Here is a 24,415-nt window from a genome sequence, read left to right on the forward strand (position 1 = left end):
GGGCCTGCGCGTGCGGAGCCTGTGTTCCTCAACGGGAGAGGCCACAACAGTGAGAGGCCCGCGTACTGAAAAAAAAAAAAAAAATACAATGACCCCTGGAGCAAATAAGCTACAATACCCTAAACATTCTTCATCTAATTCCACACCTAATCCTTTTCCCTTCCCCTCACACCATGCGCCAAATCAGGAATCAAGTACCATGAAATCCAGTTCAAATATATTATAAATATAACAGAAGGGACAAGTGATGTGAAAGTTGGTCTCTAGTTTAATTTCCTTCAGTCCTAGGGCATAGGCTCAGAATTTGTTTTCAGAGCCAAGAATATTATCTAAAGGGCTTTTGTAATAGACAACTGTAAAATATCACCACAGATGCATCCTCAGTTTTATCTTCTGAAACTTGGATATGATATTCCCCCTCCCTCCCTGCAATTCCACCATCTTCATCACCAGCTTCAACTTCCAGTCAGACCTCAGGGCCTTCTAGCATTACTCAGCTGGCCCTGTGAGGCACTAATGATGCCCCCAGGACTTAAGTATTTGGTTTTTAGCCCATTATTTTGTGCTACCTTATGGGTAGCTTCATAATTCCTCTTCAGTCATTTTATATATGTTTGTCCTTTCTCCCCAGTTCTGAGCAAAGGGACCCATTTGCTCTGTTATTTCTTGTCAGCTACTAGTGCAAGCCACTGCGTCCGGCGATGTTGAGGCAATGTTGGTTGTTTTTCAAACTAATGTTTCTGATCACTCCTGAAGGCTGAAGCTAAAAGCCCTGCAGGAACTTCCCTGGTGGTCCAGTGGTTAAGACTCCATGCGCCCAATGCTCGGGGCCCAGGTTCGATCCCTGGTCAGGGAACTAGATCCCGCATGCCACAACTAAAAGATCCCACGTGCCACAACTAAGACCCAGAGCAGCCAAATATATAAATAAATAATAAATAAAGCAACACTATAAAAAAAATAAATAAAAGCCCTGCAGACTAAAAGTAGGGAAGGCTCCAGGGTCTGTGAGGTCTAATACTTATATAATTTGGGGGTTCCTCTTTAAGTTAAATAGTAAAATAATTATAGAATTAGGGAGAAGGACTTGGAAGGGTTCTGTGTAAGCGAGGGGATCTGACTCTTAAGTTTCATTAGCTTCATTGTAAATCTGTTTCTGACTGAAAAAAATGAAGCCTGGTTACATCCCGTCCAACTCTTCAGCCCTGATTGATCAGTCCTGGCTTTTCCTGTGGATATCCTGTACCCAGCACAACTATTCCACAAGAAGGTTCTGGCTCAACAAAATGGCCTTGGCAGCCAAGTCTCTCTAGTGAAAAAGTCCCAAAGGGCTGGATTAACACTCCTCCCACTTAGTAAGTTGGAGGCACTTAGAATAATGCTCCTTTCAGAGCAGGTGATTTCTTGCTATGCATGGTGGAGAGTGAGGACCTTGTATCCAATTCTTCCTGGAAGACCCTGATGGCTCAAAGCCTCGAGGAGTTGCGTTGTTATGCAGCAGAAGGGCCTGGAATGTTCCAGTACATTCCACCAGTGGCCTCTGTGACCCCTGCTTCTATTCAACTTGGGCAAAGCCTGGTAATCTACAAAGTAGCGTGTATTCTGCTGGGGTAGGAAGCAGCTTGGTCTTACTTCTTCCATGCCACTCTGATAGTATCATACAAGTTGGCACCTTCCTTGGAAGTCCCACCCAGAAGCTCCATCCAATTCTCTGACCTACTGGGTGTTTGCCCAGAATGTCAAGTCAGGGTCTAGATCTCAACCCTGTTGATTTTTTGGCCATATACACCCAATTTTGAATTCTTCCCCAAAAATTCTTCCTGGGATCTCTGAATCTGTGGTGGGCCTGCATTCCTCAGAATGCCCAAGAAGCTTGTGCCACCTGTGGAGACACTAACATCAGGGCCCCGGAAAGAAGGTCATATAATTAGGATGCTATAGACCATATGCCCCAACTACACAACATAAAAGAATACTTCTGCTTTCTGGGAGCTTCCTATAGGCTAAGTAATTTGCACACATAATATCATTTAACCCTCAGTCTTAGTTATTATATCCTATCCAGTTGGTGTAACTATCCCCAATTCACAGGTGAGAAAACTGAGGCTCAGGAAGGTTAGGAAATGTATTGGAGGTTATCTAGCTAGAGAAGACAGGTTCATCTGCTTTCAAAGACTGTGTATAACCACTACTGGGGGGTTCAGTGGACTAGGTCAGAGGGATGCAGACCTAGAGGTCCACCCTTATCCAGAAGTTGAAGGTCAGAGTTAGGAATACAGACCAGATCCTATAACCCACTTCCCTGCCTCCCTGTCCCCTCCCCTAGCCCTAAACTCTCTAAAACTCTGACTTTGTTTATAGTGCAGAGAAGCAGTGCTCAGAAATTATGGAGGTGAGTCTGGCAGGTTCCAAATGTTCTTGGTGAGGGAGTTGAACATTTTTTGGAACTCCTGCTTGAAAAAAGCACGGACTAAATGCACTTCCTTTCTCCAAGCTTCCTACCTTGGGGAAGGAGAGAGATGGGGAAGCTGGGGGATTTCCATTTAGGAGAAACCAGAGACGATCAAAGGAGGTAGAACAGTGGTGCTGCCCTTTAAGAAAGACTGCCAGAGCTCTGGAACTTGGACTCTTAAGAAACTTCTGTAAGGTGCCAAGTAAAGTGAGAAAGCTCTTCTTGGGGTCAAAAGAGGAGCTACAAGAGGAAGCCCTAGGGAAGACTTGGCAGAAAAGGGTGGGAAGGAAGTCAGACTCTATCCAGGACCAAAAGTGTGGTTTAATTCTGAACCCACCAAAACCAAAAAAAAGAAAGGGGCTCACCCCTTGACTCCCTACGTCCGGGGTGGGACAGCCAAATAAGGGGTTAGGAAATGCCGGACTGTGCTCTCCATTTTGACACAAAACACTGGCTGTACTGCCTGCCCAGCCTGCCAGAGAGCTGCTGGAAAGAGCCACTGACCACTGCATTTGGTTGATAAATGATGGGCACCCCTGCCTGCTGCCCGTTCTCTTTTTTTCTCCCTGCTTAGTTTGCAGCCTTCTGCCTGGCAGGGAGCCCCAGAAATAAGAGTGGGAGAGAAGGGTCCCCCAGACAGTATTTAATCCTTAGTGATTTATAGGCTGCTGGAAGGGGGTGGGGGGGAATGTCAGACAGGGGAAGCCCCTGGGACTAGTTTCCATTTTGCATCAGCACACCATTGACAAGAGTCTAAGTATTTTCCTGATGCCTGTGCCTTCGGGCCCATCTTTGAGAGATGATACAGCCCTTACCGCTCTGGTACCAGGTAGGATGAGACCAGCAGAGCTGGCTGGGAAATGAACATACAACCAAATCCTCAACCTTTACTTTAAGCCACACACTGCTGGGAGAGGGATGAAATAAGTGAGGATGAGCAGCTCAATTGTTGTTTTTGGAGGATTTTTTTTTTAATGTACAAGAATTCTTTTGAACCCTCCATGGCTCTAAGAAAAATTATTTGAAATGTCCCTGCTTAAGGGGCCGGGGTGGGGGGTGGGGGGTAAGTGCCAGGGATTGAAGGCTAAATGCCAGGGAGGCTGGTTGCAGGGATTCTTGGAACCAGGGCTATTGGCCTCCCTGCTGTGGGCTGAGGAATACCAGCCCCAGGCTCTGGTTGCCCTGAGAGATGCAGCCATTTTTACTTCTGATTGAAGGGCACCACCTTCTGGGATTTTCCCTTCTTTGGTGAAAACCTGAGTAGAATATGCCCAGGGAACCAATAGGGCATGTGCCCAAGAGTCTGGAGGGCACTGGAGATAACAATGCGAGAGGCAGGGTGAGATCAATGCTTTTTATAGTTTAGAGTTTTGTCCCTGTTGGTGGAGAGAAGATGCATTTTGTGAGAGTGTATGGTAATTGCCCTTCATAAGGATGGTCTCAAGAGGTCAAGGGATGGGCCTGAATAGCCCTAATGTCCCTGAAATAGTCTATTGTATAGCTATTGTCCATACATGTAAAGGAACCCTTCTTGACCCTATTCATACTTTTCTGCCTCTGGGATTTCCCAAGTGAAAATTGTATTCTACTTTATCCCCAGACCCAAGTCTACCTCTTTTAAGCTTCAACAACAAAATAGTTCAACATACATTTCTTGAGCTCCTACTATGTGCCAGGCATCGTGCTAGGTGCTGGGAATATAGAGATAACACACAGTCTCTTCTCTGGGGAGTCCACAGTCTAGTTTTTGAAAGATTTTCCTTCGCGCTGACTTTTCGGATTTGGTAAATAAATCTGCATCTATCCCCTTTATATTTTCATGTGCATGGATCATAGTCTCAGCTTCCATCTTTCCACAATCTTTAAAATTTTGCCTCATATGGTAACCTCCATTTTCCCCTTGACCAATTTAGATAACTTTCTTTGGACTCTGATACGTCTTCTTAGGAGTTGAGTGACCAGAATTAGACAGGATGTTTCATATACAAATGCTACATGAATGTGTGTATGAGAGTAATGCTATGTTGTCTAACTTCCTTCATTAATCATTATTATTGCCATTGTTTCATACATCCAATAGTTACTGAGTACCTCTTAAGCACTATGTACTGTGCTGGGTGCTGAGAATGCAATGGTAAGTAAAATGGACACTGCTCTCATGAAACCTAGTCTGGGTATGTGTTGGGAGGACAGAAGCAAAGAATCCAAACAGTCAGATAAATAGATATATAATTATAAACTGAGACAAACGTTATGAAGAGAAACGCCGGGTGCTGTAGCCGTATAGAAATAAGGGCTTTGGTCTAGTCTGGAAGCTTCGGGAAATAGTTTCCTGAGGAAATGACATTTGACCTTAGAGCTGAAGGATTAGTGGAAAGAGGTGAAGAAGAGAATGAGGAAAGAACATTCCAGACAGAGTCAAGAGTATGTGCAAAGATCCTGAGGTGGAAGGAACCAGGGGACTCCTGAGAACCGCAGGAAGGCCAATGAGGTTAAAGCCCAGAGAATGAGGTTGTGTGGGATAGGCTGGAGAATTAACCAAAGGGCAGATCATGCGGTCATTGCAGCCAGGTAAGAATTTCAGTCTTTATCCTACAGAAGATCATGGAACCAAAGTCTTTACAGAAGAGCTTTTTTTCCCAGATTATTAATGCTGCTTATACTTGTCTTGAAGGGGAACAGTAATGATAGTCTGAACTGTTAGGAACTTTCCCAGTTTCCTGGCATGGTGTGGCTATGTCTGGCTGGCCCTGGGGAGGCCCAAAGCTGATGAACCGGCCCCAGCCTGGCAGCCCTCAGGCAAGGGATGGACACTGTCAGTATGGACAGAGGGGCAGGGGTGGAGGGTGGGTGGAGTGCTTTGCCTGAGGTATCAGCCCCACAGTGACATTTGGAACAGCCCCAAGCCTATGGCTCTTTTTCCTCGATAAGTCTATCATGTGTACCCCCCCCCCCATTTAAATGGTCTTCTCACCCTGCCACCCTTCCTACAGCAGCTGTGTGCCCCACCCAATCTGGAGAAGGCCTCTGGATAAGAACTCTGACTCTGCCCAGAACCTGAGGTCTTGGCCTTCTGAGTTCAGGCCTTAGTACTGTCTGGAAACATGTATATACATATCCCTGATAGTCTGGAGTTATTAATGGAAGCCATGGGAGGATAGCGTCATGATGGTTGGACTTGGCCTTTCTGAAGCCCTCTCTGTCCTTCCAGGCCTATCTTTGGAGAATGTGGTCTGGTGTAGTGACATCTACTGGCAAGGCTAGGCAGGTAAAAAAAATGACCAGATGCCCACTCATCCTCAAGTAATTTCCAGACTAGTAAGAAAATCATCCTTAACTCCTGAGATTGGGTTGGGTCAGTAATCGCAGTTGGTTACAGCAAGACTAAGAAGAGCAGGGTTGTGAGTTTGGACCATGTTATGTGCTGATTTACCTTAAATAGAGAAATTATTTTCCTAGTTGTAGCTCGCATCCCTCACCCTGGCAGTTGACTCACATTTGGGTACAATTAGTCACAAGGGAGATTGACTGAGCATGTGTAAGTGACTCAGAGAGAACCATTCCTGGCCCCAGTTCCTGGGAAAGCATCTTCCAACAAATGAAGTGACCCTCAGTTTACAAACGGCAGAAGGCAGGGTCATTTTTCATCCTCCTGAAGTTGACTGGTTTGCGAATTTTTTTCCTAGTACTCAGTTTCTCCTAGGTCATCAGGAAAATAGTGTCAACACGACCATCTTCAAAGTTTCTATAGTGGGCAAGAGTGACTACAGCTTTTAAAGCGGCCCCTCAGTTCTTGCTGAGGTAAGACATAACCTGCCTCCCCACTGCTTTCATCCATGTCATCTACACATTCTGTTCATAATATCATTCTCCTTCTTAATAGCATGCATACTTGACAAAGAGTTTACCACTAGAGGTAATAGGGAAGCCAGAGAGAAAGAGTGAGGAGAAACAACTAGAGAAATCATTATGAAGCAAATCTTCTGCTTTCTTAGTAACACTGATTCCATAACTGAATATGGCTCAGACAAAGCATCTTTCACACAAACTTCAAAGAAAATCATCAAGACCTCAGTAGAGAAATGAGTAATACATAGGATTCCATGGAAGAGGAAACAGGACTAGTAAAGAAACACATGGAAGACTGAAGTCTATCCTAACTAGAAATAAAATGAAAAGCACATTTGAGGTGCAGTTTTCATTTTTTTACTAAACTTGCAAGATTTTATTAAGTGGTAACACTCAGTTCTGGGAACATCTTAAAATTGGTATCCTCCCACAATGATGGTGACACTTTAAATTTGGGCAAGTCTTTGGGGAAAGAAATAAAGCAACGTATAAGAGGCAGAAATAAAAACAGGAGAGCTACAGATGCATGCAGACTCTCACTGCAGCATTATTTGACTTAAAAGACGCTCAATAATCCCAAATAGGGGAGTGAGGGCACATTATGTCACAGAGCCACATTGCAATGGCACACGGCAATTACAATTACAATTATGAGGACTACAGAGAAACATGGGAAATATTGAGAATGTGTAAAAAATATGAAATTTCATGTAAACAATGAGTGCATTTATACAAAACGTGTACATGTAATAAAATGTACACATGTGGAGAAAAATTGGAAGGCAATATGCAAAAAATAAAAATAGCTCTATGGCACCAGTGAGATTAAGGATGTCTTTTATTTTTTCAGACATTTATTTAGTGTTACTATACTGTGTTAGTAACTTTTGAAGAGGTGGAGGAGGTTGGTGCCGGTGAACGTCATACTCCCCCAGCCCCCTCCTATACACACTTGTCCTAAGTCGTCAGCTGGAGGAGGAAAAGACCATGTGTGTTTATTCACAGTGTGCGCTCAGCTCCTACCCAATGCCTAGCACTTATCAGATGTTCAATAAGTTGAATGAATAAATGAAAATGTCTGCAGTCTAAAAAGTCTCAGCCCATGATCACTGAGTACATTCTATCCTGGGGAATAAAGAATTTGGTTTTGCTAGAATTAAAAATAAAAAAAGAAGGCCCATCCATAACAGCAATTCCCTGGTTTTCTTGATAAGTGAATTTGGGCATGGAGAACCCAGGGAGAGACAGTCTGTTCAAGCAAACCCAATTACCACCCAGGAACATATGTTGCCCTGAGGCCTCTGCTGCCATAACAACATTGCGTAACTATAACTACAGCCCTGGAGGCTCTGGCCCTGTCAAATAAGGAAAAGGATGTCTTCATTGTATGAGGGCTTTGTGCTCAGATTGGCTTCCCTAGGGAGCTTGGATGGGGAAAGGGAGGTAGATAAGTGGAAGAAAGGGGGAGATGAAGGGCAGGAGTGGGAGAAGAACTGCTACTGAATCAGGATCAGAGTGATTTTTTTTTTTTACTTTTAGCAATTTTCAAAATGCAGTTATTTGACTATTTAGTTTTGGCCGTTATTTATAACCCCAGCTACAGAGGTGGGCAACAGTGACTGAGCCTGCTGGGATCTGTCCAATACCTTCCCCCAGGGTGGGGCTGGGGTGGGTGGTGGATAAGGTGATCCAAGAACCAAATTAACAAGTGACCAAGAAGGTAAGAGAAGTTTTAGGCCATCTCCAGCAAGAATAAGAAAGGAGGGACCACTGATGACCTCACTGACTCTATTTTTTTCAATTAAAAAAAAGTATTTACTTATTTGTTTATTTATTTCTGCTGACTCTATTTTTAAGGCAGCTGTGAATGAAAAGATTTTAATATGAATTATGGTCACATCAGCAAATTCTGAGATTCTTGCAGAGGGACAGAGACTAGGCCAATACTTTTACTCAGAAGTTGCGAGATTGGCCTGGCTACACTAGCATTGTCTTTAAAAGGTCAAGGCATGCTCTCCCACCTTACAGGACAGTTATCTGCACACAGAGGAAACTGCTATCCCTAACCCCTCCTGGTCAAAAAGAGGCTTAGAGGTGAGAGGGTGGCTGGTTCTGTGCAAGTCTTTCCTAACTGAGCCAACACCTGGCAGTGGCCACACCATTTACTGAGCCCTTTTAGATGCCAGCAAGGGAGAAGCTGGAGACAATGTGGCCAGCCAGGCAAGGCTCCCAACCTCCAGGAACTCCCAGGCCTTTGAAGCAGACAATGGACAACTATACTTTGTATTTGAAATATGGTACCCACCATTTTACTGGCAAGGGGAGCATTTGAAAGGAAATTGAAGGATCTTTTAGGGAGCTTCAAATGTAACTGAGGAGACAAGATACAGGTATGAGAAAGAAACTTCATAAGAACATACACAAAAGATTACCCCCGCTACCCCTGCCCTGTTTGGTTCCTCCTCAGCTCTGGGTAAGGGTATTATTATGGAAGCATTCTGACTGGTCTCCCTGCCACTCTGATCAGTCCCCCTCACAGCTTTCAGAAAGAGATCTCTAAAGTTCAAGCCTAATCGTGGGACTCCTCTGATTAAAGTCCTTCAGAGATTCCCCCTCACCTCCAGCCCAGGCTCCTCAGCAGGGCATTCAAGGTTCTGCATGAACTGGTTCCCAAAACCATTCATGCCTCTTCTTATGTCAACCACTCCAAATCCAGTCAGGCCCTTAGTCACCCACACACCGTACTGCTCCACACCTCTGTGCTTTTTGCACATGCTGTTCCCTCTGCATAGAAAGCCCTTACTCTCCTTGTCCGCTGGCAAACTTATTCGTCCTATGAAGTTCTACTCGTTTCACCTCCTCTATGCATCCTTTCCTAAACTCTCCTGATAAAACCGTCCACTTCCTCCTCTGCAGCACTTCTGAACCTTGCTCATCTTTCTATTTTTCCATTAATACTCTTATAGTGTTTTGGAACAACAAGCTTACTGGCCTGGGGAAACACGATGTTTTATCCATCTTGCTTTGACTCAATGCCTGACATATAATGCCTGGGTAATCATCGAGACCATATAAAGCTATATTCACAAACATTAAGATGTTACTGCCATAACTAGGGTAACTGGAATAATAAATATCAGTAACAACAGCCATTTATTGCCAGAGTAGGAGCACTTACTCTGTCAGGAACTGTGCTAAGCTCTCTATAACATCATTTCCTTTAATCCTTATAACAACCCTGTGAAGCGGCTATGCGCATCTCCACTTCACAGATGAGAAAACTCAAGCACAGGTAAATTTTATAACTTGTCCAAGAGCAATGCAGACAGAAAGCGATAGAGCTAAAATTCAAATCCAGATCTGACATCAAACCCTGTACTGGACGCTAGAAGACCTGATGAGTAAAACAAAGAGGAGTTATGTTCCTCTTACTTTATAGGGAAGGAGAGAGGGAAACAGAACATCTACCAAACTGTATAAGGAAAAGTACACATAAAGCAGTAAGTGCAAAGTAACATAAATCACTATGCCCTAATACCTTAGGAAGAATAAATCAGGAAAGACCTTCTGAAGAAAGTAAATATTAAAGAAGGTTGCGAGATGCATCAAGGCAGGAAGAAAAGCCTGTGTGAAAGCATAAAAGCAGAAAGAGCAGTGGAGCTACCCATGTGAAGTCTGGCCTACGAGTATGGGCAGGGGGCAACTAGTAAAAGGCTTTGAAACGAACATCAGTTCCTGCTTTGAGCAATAACTGTATCATGATGAAAATAAAACTCAAAGTAAAGATTATGTTTGGTTCAAAAAAAGAAAGGAAGAGAGCAAAAAGCTTTTAGGATTTCCCCTTCCCCATTCTAAATATACCTAGCTAATAAAAAAAAGGGACTTCCCTGGTGGCGCAGTGGTTAAGAATCCGCCTGCCAATGCAGGGGACACAGGTTTGATCCCTGGTCCAGGAAGATCCCACATGCCAGGGAGCAACTGAGCCCCTGCGCCACAACTACTGAACTACTGAGCCCACGTGCTGCAACTACTGAAGCCCATGCACCTAGAGACTGTGCTCTGCAACGAGAAGCCACCACAATGAGAAGCCCACGCACTGCAACGAAGACCCAATGCATACAAAAAAAAAAAAAAATATATATATATATATATGTATATATATATATATATATACACACACACACCTAGCTGTTTGACTTTCATCTTTAGTACACACCTTTCTTACGATCACATTTCTACCTTCTTGGTGTTAGTTTTTTCATCTTTCTGCCAGAGGGTACACGTTCCCAGGACAAGAACCATGTCTAAAGGAAACTGTAAACTCTTTTAATGCTACCTGCAGTGTTTGAAAATTCAGTGTAAGGGATTAACTAATGTTGAACATCTGTAATGCTGGTGTTTGTATTTTGAATAGCTAAGTCAGGATTTTATTCTAAAACACTAATTTCTAGGGAGGGATACTTCACCATCCTTGAGTGCTACACATTCAGAGACTGTGAAACAGTAAACATATTCTGATTGACTAGCAAGAATTTACTGTACATAGAGCATGGTCTGGGTACTATTTATTTATTATTTTTGGATGCGTTGGGTCTTCGTTGCTGCGCGCAGGCTTTTCTCTAGTTGCAGGAAGACGCGGCTACTCTTCGCTGCGGTGCCTTCCCTTGCTGTGGAGCACAGGCTCTAGGCGCATGGGTTTCAGTAGTTATGGCGTGTGGGCTCAGTACTTGTGGCTTGCGGGCTCTAGAGCCCAGGCTCAGTAGTTGCGCACGGGCTTAGTTGCTCCGCGGCATACGGGATCCTCCCGGAACAGGGCCCGAACCTGTGTCCCCTGAATTGGCAGGTGGGTTCTTAACCACTGTGCCACCAGGGAAGCCCAGCTCTGGGTAATATTAAGGATGGTATAAAAGAAATGAGATATGCTCTTAACATTAGAGCTCCTTACCAATAGTCGGGGAGCCACAACATCCAAGAGTAACCTCAGGAACACTCCAGTAAGTGCAAAATAACAGTAATAGTGTGAAATTAAATGCTTAAGTCCTGAGGGGATACAAAAGAAGAAGAAACATGAGCCCTTTCCAAACAAGCTCTTATGTACAATTCAACCTAAGTAAATTATTCAAAGGTATTTATAGTAAACACTAAAAGCTAAACACTAAATACTAAAAGCTTCCTGTGTTAACACCAGCCCAGGATATCTCCAAGGAGAGTACTAACCAAGGGTCTGGAACTTCAATTCTTCAGAGTTCTCTGTTCAGCGCATTCATCAGTTGTTTACCTTCTGCGGCTTTGTTCCTTCGCTCAGCTCCAGGGGGAAATCTCCATCTTAGCTAGCCTCAGGTGAAACGGGGGTCCACGATGCTAACTTAATGACTGAGCTGGGCTGGATTCCACCCATGAGCTCTGGGCCAAGCCTTGGTCTTCTCAAGGCTTTTCTTCCAGCGAGGCTAAATCCTCAATGCCTGCTGTCCACTTCCCAGCCTTTTCTTACGACTCTTCTAGCCTTACATCTTCCAAAACTTCTCCTTTCAAGGCGCTCTCACTATTATTTAAAAATCAACGCCTTTCTGAGCTCCAGCTTTACTAAAAATATTCCTTCCTCCTCCCCCTTCCCCCAACTCCTGGCTCAAGCATCTGCATTTCGAGAGGTCACTTGGGCTAACGGGTTCAATGCTTCTCCGGCTGATATGGCGCACACAAAACACACGCACTCTCACCCTGCGGGCCACCCAAGGCTCTCAAACCCATACAGAATGTGCTCACCACAGAACTAAATTGGTAATTCTTTGGAGTTACAGCTTCTGGAGAATGGTTCTGTCTCCTTTCGCGAGTGAACGGATTAACTTACTTGCTGTTCGCTAAGGGCAAAGACAATGTCTCCTCTACCAGACAAGAAACTTCCCGATGATAGACGCTACCCTTTCGTTCCTTTCACAAGCCCCCATTCTCACCACTTTGAGACACAGGATGGTTGTTAAAATGTAGTTTCTTCTGCAAAATAGCCCTTCCCAACTTTGAGTTTATGTCATAAACGGAAACGTCCTTTAGCCAATTCGGCGACGAAGGGGTTAAACCTCAGCAACCTGATGGATTCTGGGGCTTTCCTTCTCCGACTTCGGAAATTAAAACGACCGGGAAGGGAAATGTTGCCCAAGGTAAAGATGAGAACCGTTAACTTCAACTGTCGGGCTTCTGCCCCAAACAGGAATGGCTACCCACGCCTACAAAGGGTGCCATTCCCCTAACTAAACACGGCTCACCCCGGTTTCCACCATCGGTGTCACTTCCTGACCAAGTCCAAAATGGCGCTCAGTAGCCTCACCGGAGGAACGAACCTCCCAGCATCCTCTCTGACCCGTAACGTCAGGTGACGCGAACCCCAGCCGGAAATAGAGGAAAAAGCGCCTCAGCCCGCGGCGCCTGCGCAGAAGGCTGTAGACGCTGTGAAGCAGGAGGCACTTGGGATCGTACGCAGGATTGGGACTGCTACAGAGGCCGCCACGGAGCCCGCCGGAGCCACCGTTCCTACTGCTGCTGCCGCCGCTGCCCGAATCGGAACCGTCGGGCCGCAGCCGCCGGCAATGCCGCGAAGGAAGGTGAGAGGAACGGCACAGGAGGGATGGCGGGTTTCTAAGGACAGTCTTTTGAGCAACGTGACGCAGTTGGCCACGCCTCACAGTGGTTGGATTCCAACTTCCCGCTCCCCCGAATCTAGCTCAGCAATCCTCTCTTCTGTCCATACCCAACAGAAATATGTGGGCCCGACCCTGGCCTCGGCCTGTGCTTGCAACTATTCCCGCCCTCTGCTTGCCTGGCTCGGAGGCGTTCTTCTCGTTAATTGGTCGCTGAAACGTCTAGAAGCATATTGATTGGCTGGTGACACCGCCCATTTGGGCTCAACGGTCACCTCCCCGCGTGTGGGGGCGGTGTCTGGGCCCGGCCCCACCGCTCTCCTACTGGCGGTAGAGAACGATCCCTTTTCTCTTGATTGGCTGGGCTTGGCAGTCTGTCCTGTGGGGGCGCGGTTTAGCGGGGCCGCGATTGGGTGACACGAATCCCCCTCTCTCCCGTCTGGAGATGCTCATAGGAGGAGAGGCGGGGTTTTGGAGCATCCTTCCTTTCCCCGCGGGGGACACAACAAAGCAGAGGACTGGGTGGTGGAGAACCAGCGCCCACTCTGGCCTGTTGCTCCTAAGCTGTAATTATTATTGTTTCCGTAGTTGGACAGCGCCTAGAAAATGCAGTTCGTAAAATCAGAAACTTTGTAGAATTAGATGGGACTTATGAGACCACCTAAGGACACTCCCATCCCTTCTTTTCTCAGCTAAACAGAGGCTTATTGGAGTGCCCCAAGCTACTCAATTAGGCAATGGCAGAGCCAGGACTATAGAACAAATCTAATTCAGTTCAACAAATGCTTATTGACTACTTGCTACATGCTGATTGCTGGGGATTCAGAAATTAATTAGACGTGAACCCTGGCTTAAGGAAATCAGAGTCTAATGGGGAAAACAGACATATAAATAACTGTAGAAGGATCTAGTAAATTCTCTATTTGGCAGTAATGTACAAAGCTTAGTGTCAGGGAAGTGGGAGAGCAATTAAGTCTGTTCTGGAATAAGATGAGAAGTAGATTGGTGAAAGCCAGAGAGAAGAACTGAGTTCTACAGTCAAGCCAGGAAGGGATGGTCAGAGATGATCAGGGATTCAAATATCTGGATAATTGGACTAGATGACCTTTAAGATTCCCCCTTTTATCCTATCAATTTTCTGTGACCCTACCTGGGGCCTCCACTCATTATCTGGGCAGATTAGACTTGAAATATTTGGAAGATTGGGTGGTATTGTTCACTTCTGAAGAAATGTTTCTCTTCACAGAGGCTTTCAAATGTTTACACTTTTTAATGTCTCCTAAAATGACGTACATTGACAGGTGGTATTTATGTTAAGGCTTACCAAATGCAGGAATAGTACTGGTGCCTTGGAATAGGCCCACAGTCCCCTTTCTTCAATTCCCAAATACAAAGAGCTCTTGAAAATGTAAATTTTCTAGTAACTTATTTGGTAACAAAACCTGTCCTAAACTGTCCTGAGTTTTCGTGTGTCTCATTTAGTGTGATTGTTTACATATTTTGCTGCAGAAAGGGTGTTATTTGCAGCATATATGCAAATTATTCCCTTTCCAAAATTCTAAAAAGTTATGAATTCTAAATACAGCTGGTCCTGAGGGTTTTGAATAAAGAATTGGGGACTTGTAATTTGAAACTTTGGTGTTCTTTTGTTTTTTAGCAAATACATTTCTCTTTCTGGTTTAGTAAAAGGTATAGTGTTAATGCTCGGTTGATAAAAGTTATCTTTATGGTTAATCATGCCTCAGGAGGCTCACAATTGACAAATAATTATTAATTTAAAAGATGATTTTTTTTTTTTTTTTTTTTTTTGTGGTACGCGGGCCTCTCACTGTTGTGGCCTCTCCCGTTGCGGAGCACAGGCTCCGGACGCGCAGGCTCAGCGGCCTTGGCTCACGGGCCCAGCCGCTCCGCGGCATGTGGGATCTTCCCGGACCGGGGCACAAACCCGTGTCCCCTGCATCGGCAGGCAGACTCTCAACCACTGCGCCACCAGGGAAGCCCTAAAAGATGATTTTTAAAAACCTTTTGTTTTTGCATACCTATGAGTCTTCATGTGCAAGCCGCTCCCTTCCCCCCTTTCTTAAAGCACTTTTGCCATTCATGTGGAGAAATTTCAAAAGTAGATAAGAAAGAAGAATGTTACTCTTTTTCTCCTTAAGTTCTTTTGGGATCAGAGTTGTGGACCATGACATTTTGAATTAGTGTGTAGTTTTTAAAAATGTAATAGCTGTTCATGGAGACTTTGTACAAAAGCTACTCTGAATTTCAGTGGGGTCTAGTACTAACGTTTTTCTCATTACCCTGGACTTTCTGTAAGTACATGGTTATGTCAACCAATCTGTTTTGAGTAGAATACTTTCCAGTTTGTGGTACTGACCTCCAGATGGACTTGTTTCAGAATTAACGATAATACAGTAAGAATTCTCTTTCTGTGTTTATTTAATAAGGGTGCATTATTTGTAGGTTGTTTCATTTAAATGCTCTAAAGAAAGGAAAGTTGTCTGTGGAATCCTTTCTTAGGTTTGAACTTGGTGTTTTCAGTATCACAGTTCGTTTTTTTCCCAGTGTTAATTCAAACCCACAGAGTAAATGTTTCTGTGCTAATGTTTGGATCTATGGTGTTACAGAGGAATGCAGGCAGTAGTTCAGATGGAACCGAAGATTCCGATTTTTCTACAGATCTCGAGCACACAGACAGTTCAGAGAGTGATGGCACATCCCGGCGATCTGCCCGAGTCACCCGCTCCTCAGCCCGACTAAGCCAGAGTTCCCAAGGTAAAAGGCGGCTTCCTTCTTCCTGAGCACACCTCACAGCTGACTGGACATCACATTATGGTGCTAGTTACTGTGGAAACTGGTCCCATGTCTTGATGTTGATGACAGAATCCGGTAAAATGCAGAGTAAATGACTGCGAAGTATCAGGTTTTTAAAAATGGTTCTGCTGGGGGTACTGTCCAATTTGTAGACCCAAAGGAACTATGTCTGGTTTACTAGGTGTGTGACACATGTATGTCCTGAGTCATTTAATTTTTTATAGATTACAGTTTCCCTATCAGTAAAATGAGAATGCTATCTTTTCACTTTCGTTAGAATGGTTTAGGCCTAGGGACTTAAAATAGTCTCTTGAACTTGTTATTATAGGAGGCCCAATACTTTTAAAGCCACGTTTAATTCTGTAATATGGTCAGGTACAGGTAATAAATATAAATAGTTGACCTAACTATCAACTGTAAATACCCAGAATTTTGCTTTGGTAGTAAAGAACAGAGAATCTTGGTGTCGGAAGGTTCTCTAGTGCAATTAGCTATCTGGGCTTAGATTTGGAGGGTACCCCTAAACCCTCTTGGCTCTGCTCTGGGGTTCGCTGGGGAAGAAAGAAAGTTGTAATGAATACAGAAAGCTGATGATCAACAGGCGGTAATAAGTTAAGAGGGAAAATATAATATACTTAGAGCGCTTAAACAGTGTTGATTTGGTTAGTGCTTTGTATAAGCATGTTGCAAAATGAGAGAAAAACATCTCTTCTTTCAAGCAAGAAAGTGGGAACATTCTCAGCAACTGTTCCTTACTTTATTTTTGAATCTAATATTTGAGCTGAAGTATAGATGTTGTCTCTTGATTTCTCAACTTTTAAGTTTTATCTTTTGGCATAATGGGAATATTGATAAATGGCTACTATAATTCAGGTACTATGCTATGTACTGGAATACCATGATAGAAAAATCATACTTCCTGCCCTCAAGAAGCTCACAGTTTAGTTCGGGATGTAAACTGGTATGGTAATGCATTGTGGAACGGGCTCTGAGAGAGGTTTGTATAGAGTACCGTGGAAGCCCAGATATGGAAATCTTACGCGACCTAGTAGGAATTTACAAGTTGAAAGATGGGAAAGTGTTATTATAGGTAGAGAGTACAGTATATGCAAAGGAATGGGCATAAGTGTTCTTAGAAAGTATAATTGGTCATGCCCTGGACACCTGAAAGTTGTAAATATTCAAAATAGCTAGGAATTACATGAGCTCTGGGTCTCTTTCTAGTTCTACTTTATGACCACTGAGTCGCACAACTCCATGGGGCACCGTTCACAGTGTGGTCCATGTAAGATGACCCTCTCTAAAGCAAAATGTAGACTATCAGTACATTGTGAATGGAGCCCCCTGGACGTATGCAAACTGAAAACCTAGCTGTGTGCTAACTTTTACACAAGAGTTGGAGAATTTCAGTTTTCTTCTTTGAAGAATCTGTAAGATACACATGTTAGGATTTTTTGTTGATTAAAATATGCTTTAACTTTAGCTCTGAATTTCTTTTATTCCTTTTTTGAGTGTCATCAGAGTAGAGATGAGAAAAGGCTACTGGGTGCTTCAGAATAGACTTCTCTATCCAAAAGAATTTTAAAAGTTGTAGTCTTGCCTTGCCCTTTACAAATCTAATATTATTTTGCTTTAGGGTATCAGATAGGGTAATCAGGAAGAAAAAAAAGAGATCCTTAAAGAAAGGAAATATTCGTATATTGATATACCTTTAGTAGTAGAGCATCTGTTATCTGGTGGGTTAGAGTAAAGGAAGAAAGAGAGGACGTAGCTAATATTTATAAAGCACTAGATTTAGCTACCTAGGGATCATGTTAGGTGCCTTACATGAATTATTCCACTTATTCTCACACAAAATGTATGAGGAATATGCTACTAGTTTTGCCCCATTTTTTATAGATCAGGAAACAGGCTTGGCGAGATTAACTTGCCCGAGATGCCACAGCTAGTTAGTATGGTGAAGTGGAATTGAATCACGTTCAGTCTTGATTCCAGAGCCTAAACTATTAATTCCTTGCTGTATTGCATCTCTATACCTGATCTATTTTGCTTGTATTTAGTTCAATAGAATGATATTTTGAGGATTTGTTGGATTTTGTGAAATATGAAGAGGAGGGCCTACGTGCTAATAAGTCATACCACTGGGAAATAAAACAGATTTCCTTCTTTTTTCTTTAATTGTTTTATTGTTTTTAAAAATCGGGATCAGATTCCAGTCCTGTTCGAAATTTGCAGTCTTTTGGCACTGAGGAGCCTGCTTATTCTACCAGGAGAGTGACCCGTAGTCAGCAGCAGCCTACCCCAGTGACTCCGAAAAAATACCCTCTTCGGCAGACTCGTTCATCCGGCTCAGAAACTGAGCAAGTGGTTGACTTTTCAGATAGAGGTGAGTGGGTATGGTATGATTTGGACCCATTACAGAGAGGGTCTAGTCAGTTTCCTCTTAAGGGAGGCTTGGAGCCACTGCAGATAGATAGATGCCCAATACAAAATTCAGCTAGGTGAATGCTGGTGTGTCTGATTCCTTTTTTGTGTCTTGCTGAGGTCAAGTTTGGTACTCTAGTGCTCTTGAGGTCCAGAGTAGCTGGAATATATTTGATTGGACCTGCAGTAGGCAAAAGGCACTGGGTACCTCTTACCCACAGACGCGGAAGGCTTAAAGCACATTTTCTTACAGCCATGCTTGTCAGTCCATTTATCTCTGAATTTCTGAAGAGGAGTGACCCATCAGTAATGGGGAATGGTAAGGTATTGAGGTTGTGATTCAGCAGCCCAAATCAGAGGCCTTAGATGAAAGGCTTTAGGCTTTTAGCCTGCCAACACCCCACGGCATGTGTAACCTCCCCAACCAGGGATGGAACCGGCGGCCCCTGCAGTGGAAGCGCAGAGTCTTAACCACTAGACCACCAGGGAAGTCTGGTCAGCTGGTTTGATGGAACCGTATTTACTTTTCAAAAAAAGTTTTGTTGCCAGTATTTGTAAAAACAAAGATTTCATGTAAAAACCTGAGTTACTAGTTTCTTTTAAAAAATGGAAAGCTCTAGGAACATTAGGTGGCCATTCACCACGTAATAATTGGCTGGAACTGAGTAGTAGTTGTCCCCTTGAGAGGGACAGTCAGCTCTCGATTTGGCCTTGCTCAGCCCCGGTAGGCATTTGGTTTGCAACCCCTAATTTAGAGTTAGGTCCATTCGCAGTCTCACACCAAGTCTGTTCAGTGTCATCCAGAAAGAACCATTTTCATTTATCTTCCATCCTGTGTATCTCCTGGAAGGAGAGTGGGGTGGTAATGTTTTTTAAAGATTTATCCCCATCCAGTTTTGATTACCCATGATTTGGGGCTTGGGAGAAACACAGATAAGTAAAATGCATTAGGTAAACTCCAAATGGAATTTTAGTCAGGATTTAAAGTTGCAAAAGAGGAATGATGTTATTAGTTTCGCTTCATTTTCTATTTAGTTTTATGGCAGATAAGTGGCTAAAAGTTACTGGTTAAATCGTAGAAAGAGGGTCTTGGAAAGCCCATAAGCTCTTCTGAATATAATAACCCTCTAAATAAAATAAACCCCATTCATGAGTTCTACCAATTGCTTTTACTTTAGAAACTAAAAATACAGCTGATCACGATGAGTCTCCACCGCGAACGCCAACTGGAAATGCCCCTTCTTCTGAGTCTGATATAGACATCTCCAGCCCCAACGTTTCTCACGATGAGAGCATTGCCAAGGACATGTCCTTGAAGGACTCAGGCAGTGATCTCTCTCATCGCCCCAAGCGCCGCCGCTTCCATGAAAGCTACAATTTCAATATGAAGTGTCCTACACCAGGCTGTAACTCCCTAGGTAAGTGTGCCCAAGCCTCATGACACCCTGTGATATGTGGTTCTCTCTCCCTCTGGAATTAGGATCACCCAGAAATGTTTAGTGTTCCATTGTGACTTAGCTTCTTAGGCTCTTCAGTGATCACTCCTCAGAATAACTCTGAATTGCCTGCTTGAATAAAAGCATCTCTGGGACTTCCCTGGTGGCGCAGTGGTTAAGAATCCTCCCGCCATTGCAGGGGACATGGGTTGCAGCCCTGGTCCGGTAAGATCCCATGTGCCGCGGAGCACCTAAGCCCGTGCGCCACAACTACTGAGCCTGCGCTCTAGAGCCCGCAAGCCGCAACTGCCAAAGCCTGCATGCATAGAGCCCATGCTCCGCAACAAGAGAAGCCATCGCAATGAGAAGCCCGCACACCACAACAAAGACCCAACACAGCCAAAAATAAATAAATAAATTTTAAAAATTTAGCCATTGAATGTGGCCACCAGGTTCAGAAAAAAAGTAGAACAGAGTAAGTTGCTGCTTTGCAGACCACCAGTACATTTTCCCTAGTATTTTATTTATTTGGATCTTTTCCTGATCTTACCAGCAGTTTCTTAGGTAATTTCAAGCCTTTAAAATGCATAAGTAAAGCAAAAGTTCCCCTGAACACTATACCAGTTGTTACTCAAGGTAGTTGTTTCAGGCCTAAATTAATTTCCTTGAGATAAATAATGAAAAACTAAGAATAGACAGTATATAAACACTAGTACAAGAGATAGCTAATATGCTTTCAGACGGTAAGAGGATCTCGTTGCCACACAGCAGGAGAAGGAATTTTCCTCAGCTCTGCTTGTTGCTATCCACGCATCCTTAGATTGTTACTTTTATTTTATGTACTATGTGTAATCAGTCATTCAATACTTATTGACTGTTTTAAATTCTGGGGGTGGAGTTGTGAACATGTCAAATTCCCTACCCTCATGTAGCTTATAGTCTAACTGGGGAAGGCAAAACAGATGTGTAATACATCAACTGGAGATGTATGCTGTGAAGGGTAGGATACCGCACGTACACACAAGCGTGTGTGAGTTGGGAAAGCCACTCTGATATGCTGATATTTGAGCAGAAACCTGAGATAAGTGAGAGAGTGAACCATTTGAGTATCTGGGGGATAAGCATTATGGTAGAGGGAACAGCAAGTGCACAGGGTCTGGGTCAGGAGAATGCTTAACCACTTTGAGGAGTATTTTTTTGGGAGGGTTGGGGGTGCTGCGCCGTGCAGCATGCAGGGTCTTAGTTCCCTGACCTAGGGATCAACCCGTGCCCTCTGCACTGGGAGCACGGAGTCTTAACCACTGGACCTCCAGGGAAGTCCCTTTGAGGAATACTTTAGGGGCCAATATGCCTGGAGCAGATAGACCAGAATGGGGAGGAGGAGACAGACCAGAATGAGGTTAGAGTGGGGGACTAATTCTGTGTTATTTATGTCCTGGACTCAGCACCCTTAATGTGGTGGACCAGAGGGTAAATAAAAATCTGTTGCATCACAGGAAAGTTTACTTGACTTTTGGTTTTAATGTATTGGCGAAGATTGAAAAGTATGAACCGGAGCTTCCAATATTATTCTGGATCCTGTTCCACTCTTCATCTTAGGCAAAACAGTGTCGTTAATTATTTTTTTGTTGGTAATTTTGGTATAAAAGTAGGATGTGCTTTTGAAAAACTAAAACCCTACAGGAGGTCTTGAGTGCTAAGTAAAAGTTCTCCTTCACTCATATCCCCAGAACCGTGCCCTAGATATAAAACTACTATTGGTAGTTTTTTATGAATGCTGCTAAGTTTCTATACATATATAGCACACGTGTATATGTACATGTATTTCTTTTTTTGTTATTTAGAAAAAGGAAAATATACAATGGTTTGACATCTTAGATATTTATTGGCACTCAGAGGTCCATCTGTTTAAAGGATATAGAGAATTCCATTATATTGAAAGTTCAGAAATTATTTAAATTGCCCTGTATTGATTGACATTTATATTGTTTCTCATTTTTTAACTTTTTTTTTCTTAAAGCTATTTTGAACAGTACTGTAATTGATAGCCTTATATGTATGTATTTTGGTGTCTCTAGAAAATCTGTTGGATAAATTCATAGCAGTGGAATTGCTAGGTCAATAGAACAGCTATCATTTTTAAACTTTTAATATAGACATATTGGTTGTAGTTTACATATTATAAAATAAAACAAACTTGAATAATTTATTCAGAAGTTACAGATGCATAGTATCTAAAAAGCTTGCCATAGCAGTGATACTTTACATTTTGTACATAGTGTTTGATCAGTGAGGGTAGTATTTTGTGTCTAAGATAAATGTGTGGATCTCTAAGATTACGTTTTAAATAATATAGTCCTGGAGAAATGGCCTCCTGCATATCATATATTAATTCCCCTCTCCCCCAGTACTTGGACTGTTTTTACCCTTTATTTATTTATTTTTTGGCTGCGCTGCAAGGCTTGTGGGATCTTAGTTCCCCGACCAGGGATCAAACCCAGGCCCTTGGCAGTGAGAGCACAGAGCCCCGACCACTGGGCAACCAGGGAATTCCCTGTTTTTACCCTTTAAAGCTTACTCTGTAAATCTTGTATAACTTTTAAATCCCTTTTAAATGTCTCCTTTACCCCAAGAAAGATAAAGGTTTTTGTAGATTTGCAATTTAGCTTAGCTAACTTATCTTCTTATCTCATTAGCCTTGGCTCATCATCCCTCTCAATCTTAGGTGTTTGATGAACCTTTTGATTGAAGGGACATATAAAAATGAGATAATCAATTCTCTGTGTATTTTCACAAACCCCATGAGAAATAGAAAAATGAAGAGATACCCCTTTAGATAAAATGAGCTTTCTGTATTGTTTTTCCTAATATCTTCATCTTCCCTTCTTAAGAGGGCCTTGTGCAAACTTCCTGATTAAAAGTTTGATTATGTATTTTATAAATAAATGAATGAATGAATAATATAAAAGTTTGATTATAGAAGAAGGCTAAATCTTTAAACAAAACCAGCCACCCCTCCAAAAGAATGAATATATTTAATCTGGTCCAAAGTTATCAAGGTATGTTTCCTTATATGATAGAAAAGGCCACTTCCTTCTCCATTTTTCATAAGTTTCTTTTGATTTTTGAAAGAAGTTCAGGGGCTTCCCTGGTGGCGAAGAGCTTAAGAATCCGCCTGCCAATGCAGGGGACACAGGTTCAAGCCCTGGTCCAGGAAGATCCCACATGCTGCGGAGCAGCTAAGCCCATGTGCCACATCTACTGAGCCTGTGCTCTAGAGCCCGCGAGTCACAACTACTGAGCCTGTGTGCCGCAACTGTTGAAGCCCGCGCACCTAGAGCCTGTGCTCCACAACAAGAGAAGCCACCCGCAATGAGAAGCCTGTGCACCGCAACGAAGAGTAGCCCTCACTTGCCACAACTATAGAAAGCCTGTGCGCAGCAATGAAGACCCAACGCAGCCAAAAATAAATAAATAAATTTATTTTAAAAAAAGGACTTCCCTGATGGCACAGTGGTTAAGAATCCACCTGCCAATGCAGGGGACACAGGTTCGAGCCCTGGTCCAGGAGTATCCCACATGCTGCAGAGCATCTAAGCCTGTGTGCCACAACTACTGAGCCTGCACTCTAGAGCCTGAGAGCCACAGCTACTGAGCCCACATGCCACAACTACTGAAGCCCACGTGCCTAGAGCCCATTTTCCACAGCAAGAGAAGCCACCGCAGTGAGAAGCCCGTGCACCGCAATGAAGAGTAGCTCCTGCTCACCGCAAGTAGAGAAAGCCCACGTGCAGCAACGAAGACCCAACACAGCCAAAAAAAAAAAAAGTTCAATTCAGGTTGGATAACATTGCATAACAGAAAGGAAAGTACTTACTATACATATGACTTGATCAGTTTAGCATAGGAAAGTTAAATTCCACCAAAAGAAAATATTCTTGCTTGTAACTTTGTGCTTTTTATTCTTATTTACGTATTTAAATTCGTTTATTTTATTTATTTTTGGCTGCATTGGGTCTTCGTTGCTGTGCGCAGGCTTTCTCTAGTTGCAGTGAGCAGGGGCTACTCTTCCTTGTGGTATGCGAGCTTCTCATTGCAGTGGCTTCTCTTGTTGCGGAGCACAGGCTCTAGGCGCACGGGCTTCAGTAGTTGTGGCTCGCGGGTTGTAGAGCACACACTCTGTAGTTGTGGCACACAGGCTCAGTTGCTCTGCGGCATGTGGGATCTTCCCGGACCAGGGCTCGAACCCGCGTCCTCTGCATTGGCAGGCGGATTCTTAACCACTGCGCCACCAGGGAAGCCCAACTTTGTGCCTTTTAAATAAGTTTATGGGCTTAATGACATTTTGGAATTTGAGAAAGAATTATCAGAAAAGAAGGAGCTATAATTTATACTGAATATATGCAAGTGTGTTCAAAGATTGCTAGATCCAACCTGTGGAAGAAAAAAAATTATTGTGGGTGCAAGTTATGACCCTAACAGCACTTACCTTTGATGGATTTAATCTGTAATCAGACATGTACGTGATAAAATGATACCGTAAAAAAAGGTAGAGAAAAATATGACTTTACAAGCTTAAATCTTTCATCTTGAGATTAAGTTTTTTCCTCCTTTAACAGGACACCTTACAGGAAAACACGAGAGACATTTCTCTATATCAGGATGCCCTCTCTATCATAATCTCTCAGCTGATGAATGCAAGGTAACTGTATTGTCATTTATTCAACATATACTTATTGAGTGCTTACCATTTGCCAGGTACTTGGCTAAACAACGGGGATACAGTGTGAACAAAATGGGCAAGGTCC

The 24,415-nt window shown here is 43.3% G+C and overlaps 1 protein-coding gene and 1 long non-coding RNA gene across 7 annotated transcripts in view; one reads left to right on the top strand and one right to left on the bottom strand.

Moving 5' to 3' along the window:
- Window positions 1-6: 6 nt before the first annotated feature.
- On the bottom strand, window positions 7-12,583 carry LOC112399661 (uncharacterized). Of its 2 annotated transcripts, none has more exons than XR_003003283.1 (3): window positions 11,519-12,583; window positions 11,247-11,341; window positions 7-65 (listed from the first exon to the last, which is right to left on the bottom strand). It is a non-coding gene; the product is annotated as an uncharacterized LOC112399661 (long non-coding RNA). The 2 variants fall into 2 exon arrangements; XR_003003284.1 differs by lacking the exon at window positions 7-65 and adding an exon at window positions 10,939-10,984.
- A 148-nt stretch (window positions 12,584-12,731) lies between these two features.
- The window catches only part of KAT7 (lysine acetyltransferase 7), a 29,634-nt gene continuing 17,950 nt past the window's right edge, over window positions 12,732-24,415 (top strand). For 3 of the 5 annotated variants that reach the window (XR_003003081.1, XM_024743634.1, XM_024743645.1), the window contains exons 1-5: window positions 12,732-12,897; window positions 15,561-15,708; window positions 17,957-18,133; window positions 19,350-19,589; window positions 24,227-24,309. Coding sequence is in view for 4 of the 5 variants with exons in the window: in XM_024743634.1 (XP_024599402.1) it covers window positions 12,883-12,897; window positions 15,561-15,708; window positions 17,957-18,133; window positions 19,350-19,589; window positions 24,227-24,309 (663 nt within the window). In the remaining variant the exon portion in view is untranslated. The remainder of the gene's footprint in view (window positions 12,898-15,560; window positions 15,709-17,956; window positions 18,134-19,349; window positions 19,590-24,226; window positions 24,310-24,415) is intronic. The other 2 variants (XM_024743641.1, XM_024743655.1) reach the window with 2 other exon arrangements.

This window comes from Neophocaena asiaeorientalis, unplaced genomic scaffold (genome assembly GCF_003031525.2).
Source record: "Neophocaena asiaeorientalis asiaeorientalis breed wild unplaced genomic scaffold, Neophocaena_asiaeorientalis_V1.1 scaffold1, whole genome shotgun sequence".
NCBI lineage: Eukaryota > Metazoa > Chordata > Mammalia > Artiodactyla > Phocoenidae > Neophocaena > Neophocaena asiaeorientalis.